The sequence below is a fragment of the Botrytis sinoallii genome (genome assembly GCF_014898435.1).
Source record: "Botrytis sinoallii strain Bc 23 chromosome Unknown BSIN_005, whole genome shotgun sequence".
Classification (NCBI taxonomy): Eukaryota; Fungi; Ascomycota; class Leotiomycetes; order Helotiales; family Sclerotiniaceae; genus Botrytis; species Botrytis sinoallii.
The window spans coordinates 284,718-302,321 of NW_024066032.1; the positions used below are offsets into that span (position 1 = coordinate 284,718).

At 41.4% G+C, this 17,604-nt stretch overlaps 3 protein-coding genes across 3 annotated transcripts; 2 read left to right on the forward strand and 1 right to left on the reverse strand.

Moving 5' to 3' along the window:
* Positions 1 to 8,007: 8,007 nt before the first annotated feature.
* On the forward strand, positions 8,008 to 8,794 carry EAF02_003332 (uncharacterized protein; the record flags this gene model as incomplete). The annotated part of the gene is made up of 2 exons (XM_038899380.1): positions 8,008 to 8,026; positions 8,100 to 8,794. 2 exons carry the CDS (start codon positions 8,008 to 8,010, stop codon positions 8,792 to 8,794), a joined length of 714 nt encoding a protein of 237 aa, XP_038760307.1.
* Positions 8,795 to 8,996: 202 nt separating this feature from the next.
* Positions 8,997 to 9,678, reverse strand: EAF02_003333 (uncharacterized protein; the record flags this gene model as incomplete). The annotated part of the gene is made up of 2 exons (XM_038899381.1): positions 8,997 to 9,431; positions 9,505 to 9,678. 2 exons carry the CDS (start codon positions 9,676 to 9,678, stop codon positions 8,997 to 8,999), a joined length of 609 nt encoding a protein of 202 aa, XP_038760308.1.
* A 2,209-nt stretch (positions 9,679 to 11,887) lies between these two features.
* Positions 11,888 to 17,228, forward strand: EAF02_003334 (uncharacterized protein; the record flags this gene model as incomplete). Its single annotated transcript, XM_038899382.1, has 2 exons — positions 11,888 to 15,503; positions 15,553 to 17,228. The coding sequence occupies 2 exons, from the start codon at positions 11,888 to 11,890 to the stop codon at positions 17,226 to 17,228; spliced, it is 5,292 nt and encodes a 1,763-aa protein (XP_038760309.1).
* Between the last annotated feature and the right edge of the window lie 376 nt (positions 17,229 to 17,604).

Here is a 17,604-nt window from a genome sequence, read left to right on the forward strand (position 1 = left end):
AATAGAAAAAAGAAATACTCCTGTTCTCAAGAAAGAACACGAAGTACAGGAGTACTGATTTGGGAAACTATAGATGCCAATTCTCAGCAAAGGTTGTTGTGTTGCTATGTCAAGGAAATATTGTTTTGATTTCGAGAAAGAAGATGAAAGAAGGGTCGGGGAAATACGGTGGTCAAGATAGTTGTTTGGCCATGTTTATTTCTCGGATTCTGCCGAGTGGTTAATTCACAAGCTTAATTATCTGATTGGTTACTAGAGAGAGCTGGGGACCTAGAGGCAAGGCTGCTTTTGAATTTGTGAGGGGAGGTATGAAAGAAAAACTCGGCTGAAGTGAGGATGAGTATAGCAAGTGGACGAAAGACTTACAATTGAGAAAGTACCACAACAGAAAGCTCCTGAGGTGAGTAATTTCTGAGGGAATTTGATCTATAAAGCTTACGATTTTCTAGCAGCTAGTTGCGCAAGCCTATGGTCAACTTCCGAACAAGGCTATCATGTCGACAGCAACAGGAAGTCAACGTGTGTTCACCTCGCTGAGGGGAATTAGCCTCGCTTATCTGATTCTATGATCAACAACCTCGACGAGCGTCACAAATTTGGAGAGATCCTTGATCCGCAGATGGAATTATTGGTGGTGCGACAATGATACTATGTTCGTGACTCCTGTGTCTAGTTTGATGATGCTCCTGATACCAGGAAGAAACGAATTGAGATGTTGCAGTTCCCGAGTCCGCAGATGGGGATGAGAATGGCTGAAAGATTAATAGGCCTATTGATTCTGACGCGGGCTTCGTCATTGCATACGTTCAAATGCATACAACGAAGCACCCGCATGCTTATACCTTAGTGAGGAGGACCATCAGGTAATTCCTGCTTCTGGCACAAAGTTTTGAACTGTATTCAGGTAGTAGGTAGAATAGGGAACGAAGAGGCTTTTTTATAAGCTTACACAGAGAGACCTCGGGAGAGAGAGGTATGCGACGTCGGAGGAGTGGAGAGAGGGATATCAAGCACTTGCTTGCTTGGCGTGGTACAGCCTTTGGTTGTTGATGGATTCACCGAGGGGTAGTGAAGATGAGGGGGTTTAAGTCATGATTGACGTGTTTCCATTGAATAGGGAGAACATGGGGCTTTACACGATAGTGATCAGACGCTTAGAATCAGACTGCCGAGTGAAAATGGTTCAATACGGAAGTTAAGACGAAGCTGTTGGTGAATAATCTATACTCATCACAGAGAAAATTTGATGCAAGTTCAAAGGCTTGGTGGACAAGTGATTACAAACAGCGAGACGGAAGAGGAGAATTCCCGAACGTGGGACTAGAGATTGGATACACTGGGAACTTTGTTTTGGAATACAGAACGGTGATATTGGGACAATGGGCTGAAGTCAAACAGAGACGACATTTTCGGGCGATTCTAAAGCAGGTATATCGGGTTGCGAGAGTCTACGCTGGGATGGTAATGTTGATACTCTGAGTTCAAAAGCATCACGAACAAGGAAGTTCAATTTTTAACTGGGTAAGAGTAACTATGCATATCTAAGTTTTAGTAGAAGAGATGAACAGCACTAATAGCTCCAAAGCAAATACAAGCAACTGAATACTGTGAGCGCCAAGAGGTGGAGATATCCAAGCGAGGTGATTGGAAAGCATACTCATTCATCTGACTACAGATGAACCTGAATATAAGAGCCTAAAACTTTCGAGGCCTAAATGCCCGTATACAGAGATTACTCGTATATACAATTTCAGTCTTAGCATTTAGCCTCGTTTTATACCCTTAGTTTTGTTTTATACCTTCAGCCTTTTCACTTTCATTAAATATATCATATGCATTTATGAATTCATTATATAATAAACCAAAGCTTAAACCAATACCACCAATTTTTATATTTTTTATAAAAGCATCACGAAAATCAGAACCATATACTCTTATATAAAGGAATACCCATTTAAGTCAATTTTACAATATAAAATTTTGGGAAATCTAAAAATATGCCCATATAAAGGGGATACCCGTATATCACGTGCCCGTATATCCAGGTTTATCTGTATCACGAATTCACTTCTGCTGGAATATGAAGTTGATCTAATTGACTTCAAGAAAGATAACAGTAATGGATAAAATAAGTGCTTCAGTAAAGGAGGAGATAGAATGTGGAAGGGATGGAGAGGTTGTCAATACGGTACAGGGTCTATAGAACACTGGCATTAGCGCGACCTGACATCCATCCGGAGATATAACACTAATATCGATATTTTCACATGAGGAAGTTGTGGGTATTTTAAAAGGGTTGTTCATTATCATTTTCGTGTTTGATATATTGACTTGTGTATTAATAAGTCGATTGGCGTTCAAATTTCGCGTTGAATTTCATCTCGTCTAAAACATGATAATATACTTTACCATTTTTCCACAAAATGTAGTGAGATGATGAGTATGTAATTTTCAAGTGAGTATTGGCGAATAGATGGATTTTTTAATCGATTCGTACATAGGTAAGTCGGGAGAAATAATCAATCTGTTCAAATTATGAGAGATTTTGGGAGAATTTATGGATTTTATTTCGATGGTGAATATGATTATTTGTTTTGATTTTTTGGGAAGTCTACATGTAATCTACGCAATTCAAAAATAGAGCATCCAAAACAAGAGATTATGTCACAATGTAGAAGAATACAAAATGTCACACTAGACTTACCGATGACTAAACTCGAGAAAAGTAACAAAGATCAAGCAGGACTAACTTCCATCCGATCCGTTATCACAGCATAATGTCCCCTTCGTAACACTCGCTTCCAATCACCAGCATCATTAGCGATCCGTTCTTGCAAAACTTTGCATGCTCGCCTGAGTACTGCACGCGTAGCATGTTTGTCTCTGAGTTCTTGACGGCTTCCAAGACCTGGAGCAAAGCATCGGGGACCGAAATCTGCGTCTGCATCTGAAGCAGTGCGTGAGACGTAGCGTATTAAAGGCATCTTAGATTTATTGAGTGGTGGGGGTTTGGATAGGGTGTGGTGTTTGTTCCTGGGGATGAAATGATGGAAGGGATGGATCAGGGGTTGCTGGTATTTATACTGGGGTTAAGCATTGTTTTGGGTTGAGAAAATAACGGATTGTTGTTGTTCAGAATTTCTATTTGAGAAGTGGGCATTGTTATGAAATAGGAAACAATGCATTGTTGTTGTTGAGTGTCAAGAGAAACGACAGTCCAAAATATGATGGAGGAGATAGTAATCAAGTTATATTAATCTACTGGGCTTGAACTTCTTGGGGCAATAGAAATATGCAAATGATTTTGGTGAGGAAAGACGCAAAATTTACAAAGGGCTTCATAGAACGCAAGCGAGAAGTCAGGGGCAACTTGGCCGTTGGAGCAGTACAATTTCACGACAAGTTGTTCAAATTATAGATTTGCAATGACACGGCGTGGCATGATAAATTTTTCACAGTATCGAAATCAGGTTCGAAGAAGTGCAGCGCAAGCCAGAAAAGCTTACAGCATCGACAAAAGTCTCAATAAAATCGAGTATTTTACTGGTCATAGAACTTTTTATTGCGAAACAACTGTACCATTCTTGAAAGTATCCTCAATAGTTCTTTTACTAGTTTTAGCAATTTGAAATATATTCGAGCAACCATGAAACATTTCGGATGACAAGAAAAAACATCATAGTGACTGAGGACACTCGCACGGCATCTATTATCAGACAACTTTCTACCTTCCCCATGGTGACTTTCTAGGCAGCTCTATCACATCAAGACATACCTATTTCTCAGCATCAACTCCCATACCACTATGTATGAAAGTGATTCGAGCGAATACATATTGAGAACGCTAAATCCTCAGAGTCTTACTTCCAATAACCCTCGCTATTCCCGGTACATATAAAAAGACCTTCTCTGATATCAAACATCGAATCCAAAAATGACTGCAATCTTGCCATTCAAAAATTCGATGATTAGAGCATGCAAATACTTACACCACAAAACAAACGCTTCATAAGATAAGACATAGAAAAAAGCCATAAGAACAACGAACGTCAATATACAAAGAAACGAAAGCCTAGCGTGAGATTCGGGCATGTAGCTTCTTTGGGTTTTGATGAGATATCCATTGCCTTTGTAAGTTATCAAAACCTACTCTGCGTTCTGAATACTCAATGTATACCTCATTTTCTCATAATGAAAAAGTAAGCAAAAATGAGAGCAGAATAGCAAGGTCTATCCCAGAACTAAATTCTTTCTTTACGTATTAAAGTAATACGAACAAGGACTTAACCTTAATCATCTTACCACATTTCTAGTCATCTGATTATCTAGTTCAGATTACCTAGTTAAGATATCTCTATTCTATTTAACCCATCAGAAACCTAAAAGAAGGCGCAGTCATAATAACATATGACTACATACCTCGTCTTAAAATACGCACCTATTGAGATACGAGTTCCCCGAATCACATCAGATCGTATCGTATCGTATCGAACGAGAATATCTGTAAAAATCTAGATCTGCACCAGGATGATGGATCTAGCTAGAAACAATGTGTTCGAGAAGTATGTCATGTCGAATGTCAAATGTGTAGATAGGTTAGTGGGTAATGATAGTTAGAGCTAAAGTACGTATGTATGTATGTATGTATAATTTACATTTACATTTACATTCTACCCAGCACTCACTCTATTTAAAATCAAATATTAAATTCAAATTCAAATTCAAAATCAAAAATCAAAATCAAATTTAAAATTCAAAATTCAAAATTCAAAATTCAAAATTCAAAATTCAAAATTCAAAATCAAATCAAATACAAAATAACTTCTCCTAAATCCCAACACCTATCCCCATCCACATCCACACCCACACCCTCGCGCCCGCTGACTACCTAGTATCCCCTCTTCCCTCCCCCTTCCCCCGAAATGATCTCATGACCTTCCTCCACGTGACAGTGCCACCCCACCCCACCCTACTCACCCCCCTAAAAGCTCACGCGGCTCTCGACTAGCTGGAGATACGAGGTAGTCATATCACACCTGAAACATCCAAAACCAAAAGATCATCAAATCTCAAATCTCAAATCTCAATCTATCCACAATTCAAATTCTAAATTCCAGTTCCAATAAAATCCCTAGACAAATCCCCTAGACTCCCACAATGTATATAGATATATCAAACAAGTATCTGTTGGTATCACCATGGGGATAGTGAAGTAATATAGTACTAATAATTCACATTATTGTAATATTGCTCCAGGTTCTAAAAGCTAAAGGCTACAAAATGTACAATATAATGTTGATACGCTAGCGCCTGCATTAGTGCGATTACATAACTCCTATCACATAATCCCTGTCTCAATACTGGCAACTTTCTAAAGTTGTCGGGTTGTATTCTTTTTAGCTAATCCCTTTCTTTGTGAAATTATTTGTGTTATTAATCCTTTTTATATATTCTGGCTTTTTCTTTTTTTTCCTGTTCCCTCTCCCTCTCTTTTTCTATAAAACCATCTTTCACATAATCCCTTATCCCAATTAATCTATTCCTATTTATAGAAAACTGTTTTCTTTATCTTTATTATTTAGATAAACTAATTCCTTACATTATAATAACTGGGTAAAAATAAGCTAAAGAGCATACTTGTTCTCTATCTCCTTTTATATCTTCTCCCATACCTCCTCTTCCACCACTATTCCCATTTCTATTATATTCTTTTTATGAAAAACCTCTTCCTCTACCTTTATTTTCTTTTTCTCCACCCTTATTAAACCATTCTTACTATCTGACAAATTATTATCTAATAATGATACTGGATTTTCGGAAAGAGGGGGTTTTGGTAATAGTATTGGATTTTCGGAAAAAAGGGGTTCCAATAGTAATGAATTTTCGGAAAGAGGGGGTTCTGAATTGATTTGTTAAATAGATATTTCGAAAAGAAAGGGTTCTGGTACTATTCTGTTCAATATGCTTATAGATTGGAATGAAAACTTTTTATCTTCAAGTGCATCAGCGATCTCTTTGTCTGTCCATATTTTATATAATAATCGAATTGTATCAACTAAAGCTTTGTAAACAGATTGTATTGTATAAATACGATGTTTTACAACAAATAAGCCATATGAGCATAGCTTATACCGAAGCTTGTATAGCAAATATATACCGAAAGCTTGAAAATGCTCTAATATAAAATATTTGAATGTTTGAAAATAATCCGATTATAATTCGTTATCGAAATAGCTTTTTCGCTGATATTCGTATAACTTGTATCTACAGAAATCTCTAATCTCCTTTATATTCGTTTCAGCAAGATTGATAGAATAATCTGGCCATCTTTTAGCTAATCTTTTATCTTTGTGTTTCAGCTTATACTTCATGGAATCGTCTTTGTATAATCCTGCCATATTAATAAATAACAGATAGGTAATAAGATAAGATGCATAAATATAATTTTGCTAAAATCTAACAAAGTTGTATTTAGTTATAAAAGGTGATACTTAGTTTGAGCTGGTAGCTACTGGTTTGTATTCTTTAATACATATTGTCTTGAAAAATAAAATGTAGATTAAGATTGATTATAAAAGTCGTCACTATATTATTGACTAAATTTGGTTTATCAGTATTAAATCACATTAAATTATATTGAACACAAGAACTGCTATTACATTGCTGATAGTTTTTATTCATATAAGGGTAAATATCAAACCATATTGCTTTAATATAAAAACTTATACCTCTTCAGAGAAATATTAATCTTAGTTATAAACCCATATTGTATTTGAAAATTAAAGTGCTAGACTCCTGATCTATAATATCACTAATCAGTATTGATATCACTATAAAGATAATGAAGTAATATAATACTAATGATTTATACTATTGTAATATTACTCTAGGTTCTAAAAGCTAAAGGCTACGAAATGTATGATATAGTGTTGGTGCGCTAGCGCCTGCACTAGTGCGATTACATGGCTCCTGTCACATGATCCCTGTCCCAACAGTATCGAATAATAACAACAACTAGATCTTCAACAAGCTACCTAGTATCTCTTGCGATTTCTTCAAAGTTTGGTTTAGAGATTTATGGATATATATTATGTTTTGGTTTATATTTTATTTCTATTTCTATTCCTACTCATCTCCCATCCACACCTCCTACCAACAAACAAACAACCAAACAAACAACCAACCAAACAACCAACCAACCAATCAAACAAACAATTAAACAAACAAACATACATATTTCAAACTTCCCTTTCCATCTTTCCTTCTCTTCCCTTCCCTCCCACTTCTATCCACATCAGCCCTACCATCCCATCCCATCCCATCTCACTCTTCCCTAGCACCCTAGCACCCTAGCACCCTAGCACCCTACTTCCCTCCTCCCCTACTACCCTACCACCCTACCACCCTACTACCCTACCTCCCTACCTCCCCCCTTCCCCTTCCCTATTTCCCATCCCATCCATCCCATCTACATACACACAACTAACCTAACATACCAACATACCAACATACCAGCATGATTCACATTCACATACAACCTGCACATACAACCTGCACATGCACATACATATTGATCATCCGGACATATCATCACATATCATACAATATCAAATCATATCATATCAAACCAAACCATATCATATCATCTCATATCATCACATCATATCAAACTAACCAACCGATCAAACCAATCCAAACCTCCCTTCTCCTTTCTTTTCCTTCCATATTAAATTCTATTCCATTCTAAGACCACCTACCTACCCACATCCATACCATAGAATCCTCCATTCTCCATTCCTCTGTATGTCAAATCAAGAAAAGCACACTCACTCACTCACTCGCCGCGCTCGCTGCGCCTTCAGTATGACTGTATCATACACACATACCTAGTCTGACTATCCGACTTCCGACTTCCGACTTCTGACTTCTGACTTTCCAAGATATTATTATTATTTCTCACGACCTCAACTATATGTGCCGAATGATCTATTCCTATTCTATTTCACTATGTCTTGTATGTATGCACGTATGTATGTATGTAATCTTTCTTCTCCATGTCTTCCTTCCTTCACATTTCTTATTCTCAGTTTAGAGCTTAGTATGCGCATGCACATACATACTCAGCAGAAACTCCTCTATGATTTCCACTACTCATTTCCTCACACTATCACCCTCGAGCATCTTCATGTTTATGGGTCTTTCATTTACCAAGATGTTTTCTCCGCAGTCCGCATCTAGTGCATCTTCATTCCTCGCCTCATATTCCGATGCTCCTGAAATCTCACCTCCTCAGCGCTGTTCAATATGTAATGAAGACATCGGCACTTCACACTGCGATGGAGAAATCGAAGTCGCATATATACTTCCCTGTTCGCATGTTTTTGGTTCCATTTGTATATTGCGCTGGTTGGAAACCGATTCTCCGCATCAGAATTGTCCGCAATGTCGACGGAAAATGGTGTATACGGAATGTGGACATTTGATACGGCCGTGCGAAGTCAGCAGTGCGCCGAAGAGTGTAAGAGAGGCAGATATGCCGAAGAGGTGTCTGGGGTGTAGAGGGTTGGAGGGAGAATTGAAGAGTGAGGTGGAGATGTTGCTGAAACGGGCTGAGGTGGAGCAAAGAGCGTTGACTGCGATGAAGATGCATTTTCCGGGGGTTTGGGGGGAGATGTTTAGAGAGACCGTGCGGACTGTGGGGAAGAGGGTGGAAGAGTCGAGGAAAGTGTTGAGGAGGGATATTGAGGAGCTTTGTCGAAAATATGAGGAGAGTGGGAAGAGGGAGCAATGGTAATTGATTTCTCCAGAGAAGGAGAGAGATATGCGTTAGATGTTATATATACCCCGGATCGATCTTCTGTTTTCACATCATTCGCGGATGTTCCTTGGTTGAAAGGCCACTGGTTGTTATTTTGTAATGCGAGAATCTCCTCGCAATAGAATAGACATTAATTGTAGAGTAAGAGAAACTCATCAAACCATCTTCCGGAATTCTATCATCGTGAAATTGTTCTACTCAGTCGTCTATCGGTTCCATCCTCTTCATCACTGCTATCGTCTTTAAAGCCTTCTTCCAAATCTCGACTTAATCTTCTGCCATCTTCATCCCTGCCTCGTCGTGCATCTAGCGATAATGCTTCTCGTCGATTGTCATCCACATCGAATAGTTCCTCTCCATCTTCATCATCAAAATCAATACTATCCTGTGCACTGATTCTATTTCGATTAAAATCCGCTCTCCATGAACTTGGAAATATTGTTCTGACCACTGCGGCTTGTACTCGTTGTCGTAAACTTGTTGTTTGGGTTGAGATGGTATCTAAGGGTAGATATTGACCAGCTCTCGCTCGGTATCTTTTCCATAATGGAACAATGACGAATGATATTAGAAGATAAAGAATGAGTGAAATGATTGCGGGTACTATTAAAGTCTGCGACGACAGCAATGTTAGCTTTATGTTAGTTTGGATTGGAGAGAAGCTCCGGGTAGTTTTCATTAATAACCTTTAGTAACGACCAAGTGGAACCCATATTGGAAGATGAACTTGTAGTTGGAGTATCTTCGTTTCCAGCAGCATTAGGTGCAGGATGGGGAATATATGGAACTGGAACTGGCACTGGCACTGGCACTGATGTTCCTCCGTTTAAGGCTGCGCGAGGTTGCCACGCGTTCGTCATACGATGGAACAATCGATGTGAGTTGACTTGGGTACTTGGGTACTTGAGTACTTGAGTACTGGAGCACTTGAACTTGAGTAGTCGGTTCGGAATTGAAACTTAAGAGGTTAGACGTTGTTGGCACTTGGCGGTCCGTAAAGAGAGAGGGACTAAACCCTATGGAAATTGTAGTAATGTTCCAACACGAGAAGGGGGAGGGAGGGCAAATGAACGGACAAGTAGGAAATCCGTTGGTTCTCCTTTCTTTGATTTCAAATGGCAGGTAGCGGCTATCTACCGTTCACGCTATGTTCGTAACAAATCAGCTTCATTGATGGGAAGTCTATGTGATTGAGTTGATTGATGAATAACCAATTAAACCATATGGGTGATATTGAGTTCAGCTTGTTCTCGATATTCAATTGCCATTCGCTAGGTTTACGGAGATGGATACCAGGAGACAGACAGCAAAGATGCATACTAGGTACCTAGATAGAAACTGGGTGGAGGTGGATATTCGAGCGGCAGCGAGCTATGGGGGTTTGGGGGCTTGCCCCCATGAATAGAGAATAGAGAGAGTGCAGACTGCAGACTGCAGAATACATCCTACAGAATATCAAATAAACAGTACCGATCATAGCTGAGAGACTATGGAATAAATCTAGAGCTTCATCTATTCCTTCATATCATCTCCTTTCAGTTAGTTACACAGTTATGTTTCAACGGGACCGGGCACTTGCCTTGCCATCTTCATCTTATCTTCGTAAAAGCCGCCCGAGGTTCCTTATCGTTATCGCATCCTTCTAACAACCTTCTTCAAGTCCGATATTCCGCTCCGGGCCAGCCCACCACCCCCCAAAAAAGACACATGCACACACTACCGGTACCTAGGTACTCATAGCACAAGAAATCAATAGTTCTCCAGAGGACGAGGACCAGGTACAGACAGACGGACAGACAGACGGACAGACAGACAGACAGACAGACAGACAAACAGACAGACAGACAGGTACAGAGTAATCCATAGGTCAGAATATTAATCTCTAGGTATGTTATTAAACATTTCTCTGCACTCAGTCCAAGCTACCTAGGTATCTCATAAATCATAAATCATAAATTATAATCTTACGATTAAACCTCCTAATAAACCTCTTGTGCTTTAATAAGGGGGTTTGACTTTTACTATCCATACATCATACATCATACATCATACACCTCACATATACAACATACAACATACAACATACAACATACAACAAATACATTCACTCATTTGGCTTGCTTGCTTGCTCGCTCGCTGCCTTTCCCTTCATTCCCTTGACCGTATCTACATACAATATCTTTTTCTTCCATTCTTCAATTCTATCCTTCAATTCTTCAATTCGTCGATCCTTCTCTCTTTCGCTCTTTCGCTCTTTCTCCCTTCTTTCTTTCTTTGCGACCATTATTCCGTTTGTTGTCATTGTTGTTGTTGTTCTTCTGTTGTTGTTGATACCCCAACTCAATTCTCAATTATCAGTCCAGCACAGACAGAATACCTCCAAAGTACATCCATCCATCTTCCACAGCTAAATCGCACAGGATTCGGTTCCTTGAAAAAATTATTGGGCTTCTATCGGCATCCATACATACCGTCCGTAGTCTGTGGGTCAAGGGCAAAGTGTTTGATGTGCTCGCAGCAACACCGAGGGAAGGAAGTCAGTTTCAGCCTTTCCAAACGAATCTTTAGAAGTGACCAGGGGGAAAAATAGACTTTGGCGATAGAAGTGTGGGCAGTTGTTGGGTTCTCCAGCTTCGTTCAGGATCTCGCAAAAGGACTCACGCATTCACATACTTTTTTTCCCCATCTCAAAAGTGGTGCGTGGGAAAGAATTCCATATTTCAACTGGCAAGTACATCATCCCATCCAATCTTTGCCCTTCTCCCATGCTTCCTCATGAACAGGGCGATATTAGCTTGTACATTAGGCAAATAATCCTGTCAGTGTCGCAGAATTTAGTCCAAATTCATGCTAACTATATTTGTCTGGTAGTGCGACTTTGCGACCTGCCAGGATAATACTAACATTGGAACGACTCTCAACCTGGATTGACCAACCCTCGAACAATTGGCAAAGAGCATGATGTGAATGTTTACAATCCCTTGAGACATTGATGATTACAACAAAAGACTTGGGAGTATTGGGACAAGAAGAAAGTGTGAAGACAGTGCGATCGAACGACAATCAATCATGTCATCATCTGGCAAATCCTCATTCTTCTCGAGGAATAAGAAGGATAAGAGGAACAACAGCGATGAAGGACGACAACTTTCGTCTGCGGGCGCGGGAAACAATGATGCAGCAAGTGGTAGAGGGTCGCAATCTTCAAGGCATGCAAGAATGTCTTCTGTTGCCTCGGAAGATGCTCCCGGATCGCCTGTTACGGATTTGATGGGAATCAATACAATGGCGGGTGTTATCACTTCGATCCCATATGACAGTGTTATGGCAGATGGCAGGTCGCCCATACCAGTGGATTATCTACCTAGGAGCGATCAAGTACCTTTGAGGAGAGAACCACTTCCACATCACTTGAATATGAATGGAGTGGATTTTCATCAATACCCCGCTTCAGACACAGCATCTATTAATGGCAGTTCACATCCTACGGGCCCTCGACCTCCACCGGTGGGAAGCAATGTAACAATGGCCTCGACCGGAAATCGCACAACTCAATTACAGCATTGGGGTCCTAATCGAACGAGTATCGCGAGCACGGTAAATGGAAGTCACAATTCAAGATACGATTCTTATTCTACAAACCAGTCCTCGAATTATGGTGGCCGTATTTCCTTCGATCAGCAAAGCATAGATTCTATGACTGAAAGATCTAGCGTTCTCTCATCAGGGAGTTCTGCGAAAACGGCTTTGCCGGGTTCCTACTCGAATGGTTCGTTATCGCCATCATATCAGCCAGGAGCAGGAAGAGATCAACGAATAACAAAATTACCTCAACATCTTAGCACAGCAGGATATGGTTCGCCAGTCGCAGCGCCGGATGGATTCAAACTCAACAAACCCAACGACGACAGGGTTATCGAAGAACAATTTTTGTCACTGATGCAGAAAAGAGGATGGCACAACTTACCCGATCAAGCGCGCCGACAAATGATGGCTTACACTCCGGCGAAAAAGTGGACTTTGGTACATCAAGATCGCTTAACTGAATGGCAAGGAGAACAAAAAAGGCGAACGAATGCTCGGCAAACCGGTCAATATGGTTCTGCTATGGAAATGCTTCTAAATGCAGAGGAAGAAGGAACTCCGGAATGGTTTGTGAGGAAGGTTATGGACAACAGCATTTCAGCGAAGCAATTACAAAGTCTAGCAGTCAGCCTTCGAACTCAACCAATTGGTTGGGTGAAAACCTTTGTGGAATGTCAAGGCCAGGTTGCTCTAACCAATGTACTCGGGAAAATCAACCGGCGACAAGCTCAAGGACCGACTGGGCCAGAAGGATCGATCAGTGACAAGGATTTGGATAGGGAATATGACATCTGCAAATGTTTGAAAGCTCTGATGAACAACAAATTCGGTGCCGATGATGCTTTACAACATCAACAAGTCATTGTGGCTTTGGCCACCTCATTGGTATCACCCAGGATTCCGACGAGGAGGGTTGCCAGTGAAGTTTTGACATTCTTGTGTCATTGGGCAGATGGGCAAGGTCATTTGAAGGTTGTCCAGGCTATGGACTATGTGAAAAATCAACAGGGTGAGAATGGACGGTTCGATGCATGGATGCGTGTTGTTGAAGTCACTGTTGATGGACGTGGAAAAATGGGAAGTCTTGTGGGGGCTAGTGAGGAGGTCAGAAGTGGTGGTGCCGGCATGGAGAATCTGCTCATGGAATATGCTCTGACTACTATGTTCTTGATTAATATGGTAGTTGATGCTCCTGAGAGGGATTTGCAACTCCGTGTTCACATTAGAGCTCAATTCACAGCATGCGGTATCAAGCGAATTCTCACGAAGATGGAGGGCTTCCAATACGATGTTCTCGACAAGCAAATCGAAAGATTCCGTACGAATGAAGCTATTGATTATGAAGATCTTCTCGAGCGTGAGAATAGTAGTATGAAGGATAGTATCGAAGGGGAAATCAAAGATCTTACTGACCCTGCTCAAATTGTCGATGCTATCATGCAGAAAGTTCAAGGCAGTAGAACTCAAGATTACTTTGTTTCTGCAATGCAACATCTTCTATTGATCAGAGACAGCGACAGCGAGGAACGATTGAGAATGTTTCAACTTGTGGATTCTATGCTTAGTTATGTCGCTATGGATAGGAGACTTCCTGACATGGACTTGAAGCAAAGTCTCAATTTCACAGTGCAGAGTCTTTTGGATAAATTACACACAGATTCTGAAGCTAGACAAGCACTAGATGAAGCCCTTGAAGCCCGCCAGATTGCCGATTCGGCCATGGCTGAAAGAGATGAAATGAGGGCTAGAATTGAGCTTGGTGCAGATGGACTTGTAGGCAAGCTGCAAAAACAATTGGACGAGCAAGCACAAATCATCGAAGTTCAGCGAAGACAAATAGACGCATTGAAGGGTGAGATGGAAAATATTCAGACAGTTCGTGCCAAGGAAGCTCAAAGAAATGAGCTTGAAACTAGAGAATTATACCTCATGCTTCGTGATGCACAAGATATCGCCGCATCCAACGCTTCAAAGGGTGGAGCCGGTTTAGGTGAGACAGATCCTTCACATATGAAGGGTATATTGGATCGTGAAAGACTTATGGATCGTCTCGAGATGCAAATTGAGAGACAAAAGACACAATATAAGCTTGAGGGCAGAGTCTGGGGTGACGCAGCCGGTCCTTCTGATCGCTTGAGAGCACTTCGTGAAGAAATGGATGGTGTAGATCATGGATCAGATGGTGGACTCGGAGTTCCTCCGGGAGATTACACTCACAGCATTCTTGGAAACGTAACGAGATCAGCCAAGATTCCCAGAAAGCCAATTGGCGTGGAAGAATTCTCGGATGCCTCTGACATGGAGGAAGATGACGAGGGCATGGTTTATGAAAAGCCTCGTGTTGTCAAACTGAGAAGACCAAAGCAATCGAAGGGCTACTTGGACGAGATGAGTTCTAAAGTCAAGCGTTATGATGCCAGCGATGATGAAGAGGATGATGGAATTACAACTGGGCCTTCACATCCAAGTCTCGAGTCCGATGGGCCAAAGACTCCTCATGACCAGAATTCTGCAAAGACCGATGGATCACCACAAGTGCCAGGTTTCAATGGACCACCTCCACCTCCTCCACCTCCACCACCACCCATGCCAGGGCAGGGTCCTCCTGGGTTCAATGGACCACCGCCTCCCCCACCTCCTCCCCCACCTCCAGGTATGAATGCACCACTTGCACCAGGATTTGGTGGGCCACCACCCCCCCCTCCCCCTCCGCCTCCTCCTGGTATGCCTGGTATGGGGGGACCACCTCCCCCTCCACCACCTCCTCCGCCTGGAATGCCTGGCAAGATGAGTGGGCAATTTTTATCACAACCAGCCTACAATGCTGCACCAACACTTGGTATGGGTGTTGCAAGATCAAAGAAGAAGCTCAAGGTTATTCATTGGGAGAAGGTTGATACTCCCATGACCACTCATTGGGCTGCTCATGCACCTACAGCAGCGGAGAAAGAAGAGAAATATGCCGAACTTACCCGTAAAGGTGTTCTTGATGAAGTTGAGAAGTTGTTCTTGGCAAAGGAAATCAAACAAATTGGAAAGAGCAACAAGGCCAAGTCGGATAAGAAACAGATCATCTCAAGCGATTTGATGAGGACCTTCCGTAAGTTTAATCCGCTTTATTTCTTATACCCCAAACTAACACATCATAGAAATCTCCCTTGCAAAATTCTCTACGTTTGCCCCGGAAAAGGTTGTTCAGATGATTATTCATTGCGACAAGGATGTCTTGGATAACCCTGTTGTGATGGACTTTTTGATTAGAGATGACATGTGTAACATTCCAGAGAACACGGCAAAGCTTATGGCACCATATAGTAAAGATTGGACTGGGCCTGATGCAAACAAGGAGAATCGCGAATCGGACCCGAACGAATTGACACGCGAAGATCAAATTTATCTACAGACGGCCTTCGAATTACGTCATTACTGGAAGTCAAGAATCAGAGCGCTTTCACTTACTCGTACTTTTGAACAAGAATATGACGATATATCTGACAAGCTCAAACAAGTTGTTGCAGTATCCGAATCATTACGAGATTCCGTATCCTTGATGAATGTCCTGGGTTTGATTCTTGACATTGGTAACTACATGAACGATTCTAACAAACAAGCGAGTGGTTTCAAATTGAGCTCTTTGGCACGATTGGGAATGGTTAAGGATGACAAGAATGAATCGACCTTTGCTGATCTCGTTGAACGCATTGTCCGAACACAATACTCAGAATGGGAAGGTTTCACTGATGATATCGGTGGGGTTGTTGCAGCACAAAAGTTGAATGTGGAACAATTACAACAGGATGCCAGACGATATATTGACAACGTCAAGAATGTTCAAATGTCACTTGATTCGGGTAATCTTAGTGATCCAAAGAAGTTTCATCCACAGGATCGTGTTAGTCAAGTGGTTCAACGGTCGATGAAGGATGCCAGAAGGAAGGCTGAACAGATGCAATTGTTCTTGGAGGAGATGATTCGAACTTATGATGATATCATGGTCTTTTATGGTGAAGATGCTGCTGATGAGAACGCAAGGAGAGAATTCTTCGCTAAGCTTGCAATTTTCGTAACGGAGTGGAAGAAGTCGAAAGAAAAGAACATGATTTTGGAAGCCACAAGAAAGCGAAATGAGGAATCCATGAAACGAAAGCGAGCACAAATAAATGTTGGTGCCACGGCATCTGCTGGGCCACCTTCACCAAGTTCCACAGGTGCTATGGATTCCTTACTGGAGAAATTGCGAGCTGCAGCACCACAAGCTCGCGATCAAAGAGATCGAAGACGAAGGGCACGATTGCAAAATCGTCATCAAGTTCGAGTTGCATCTGGTCAAAAGATTCCTGATCCGGATGAAATACCAGAAGCTGAAATGGGACTCAAGAGTCCTGAATCAGTTAGCACAGAAGGTTTATTGAGCCCTGACTTACCACCCCCGAGGGAAGTCGAAAATGAAACCGATGATGTTGCTGATAGAGCAGCGCAATTATTACAAGGCATGAGAGGAGCTGATGGGGCTGATGAAGGGGAGGGAGATACTGCCAGAAGGGATAGTGCTAGAAGATCCAGGAGGAGAAACAACGCAGAAGAAGAAAGAAACGAAAGACGAAGACGTAGACAAAAGGCTACAAGTACTTCCGAAGCTGCTATACCAGGGACCGAAGAAGAACCGAACACGGAGGAGAAGTTGAAGGAAACCACGATATTGGTACCGGGGGCACCGTCATCTGAGGATGGTGAGAAACTGCTTACGCCAACGATGATTGTGAGCCCGCCTGCAGATTCGGAAGTAGAGGGGTCCCCGCAGAAACCAATCGAATTAGATGATTGATAAAAATGTGGATGTTGAGGGACTGTAGATTATGGGGATAAAAATAGGGACGAGACGTGATATGAGAATTAAGGCCTTTTAATGTCTAGTACTACTTCAAAGAAGGATTCTTTTACGTCAAGATATTTCTTGTACCTTATTTTCTTGACTGGCATGGATGAGAGGATGGGTGTGGGGAATGGCTTCATGTTCTCGGGATGAATGGATGGATGGATGGATGGATGGATGGAGGGAGGGAGGAAAATAAGGAAGGAAGAAAGGGGGAAATGAGAAATAGGGGGATGGATGGAGGGGGAGTTCAAGAGAATTACTTACTTCATTTCTGCATAGCGTGCGTGGTGAATGGTATCGGTACTCATTAATTTGATTGCCGGTT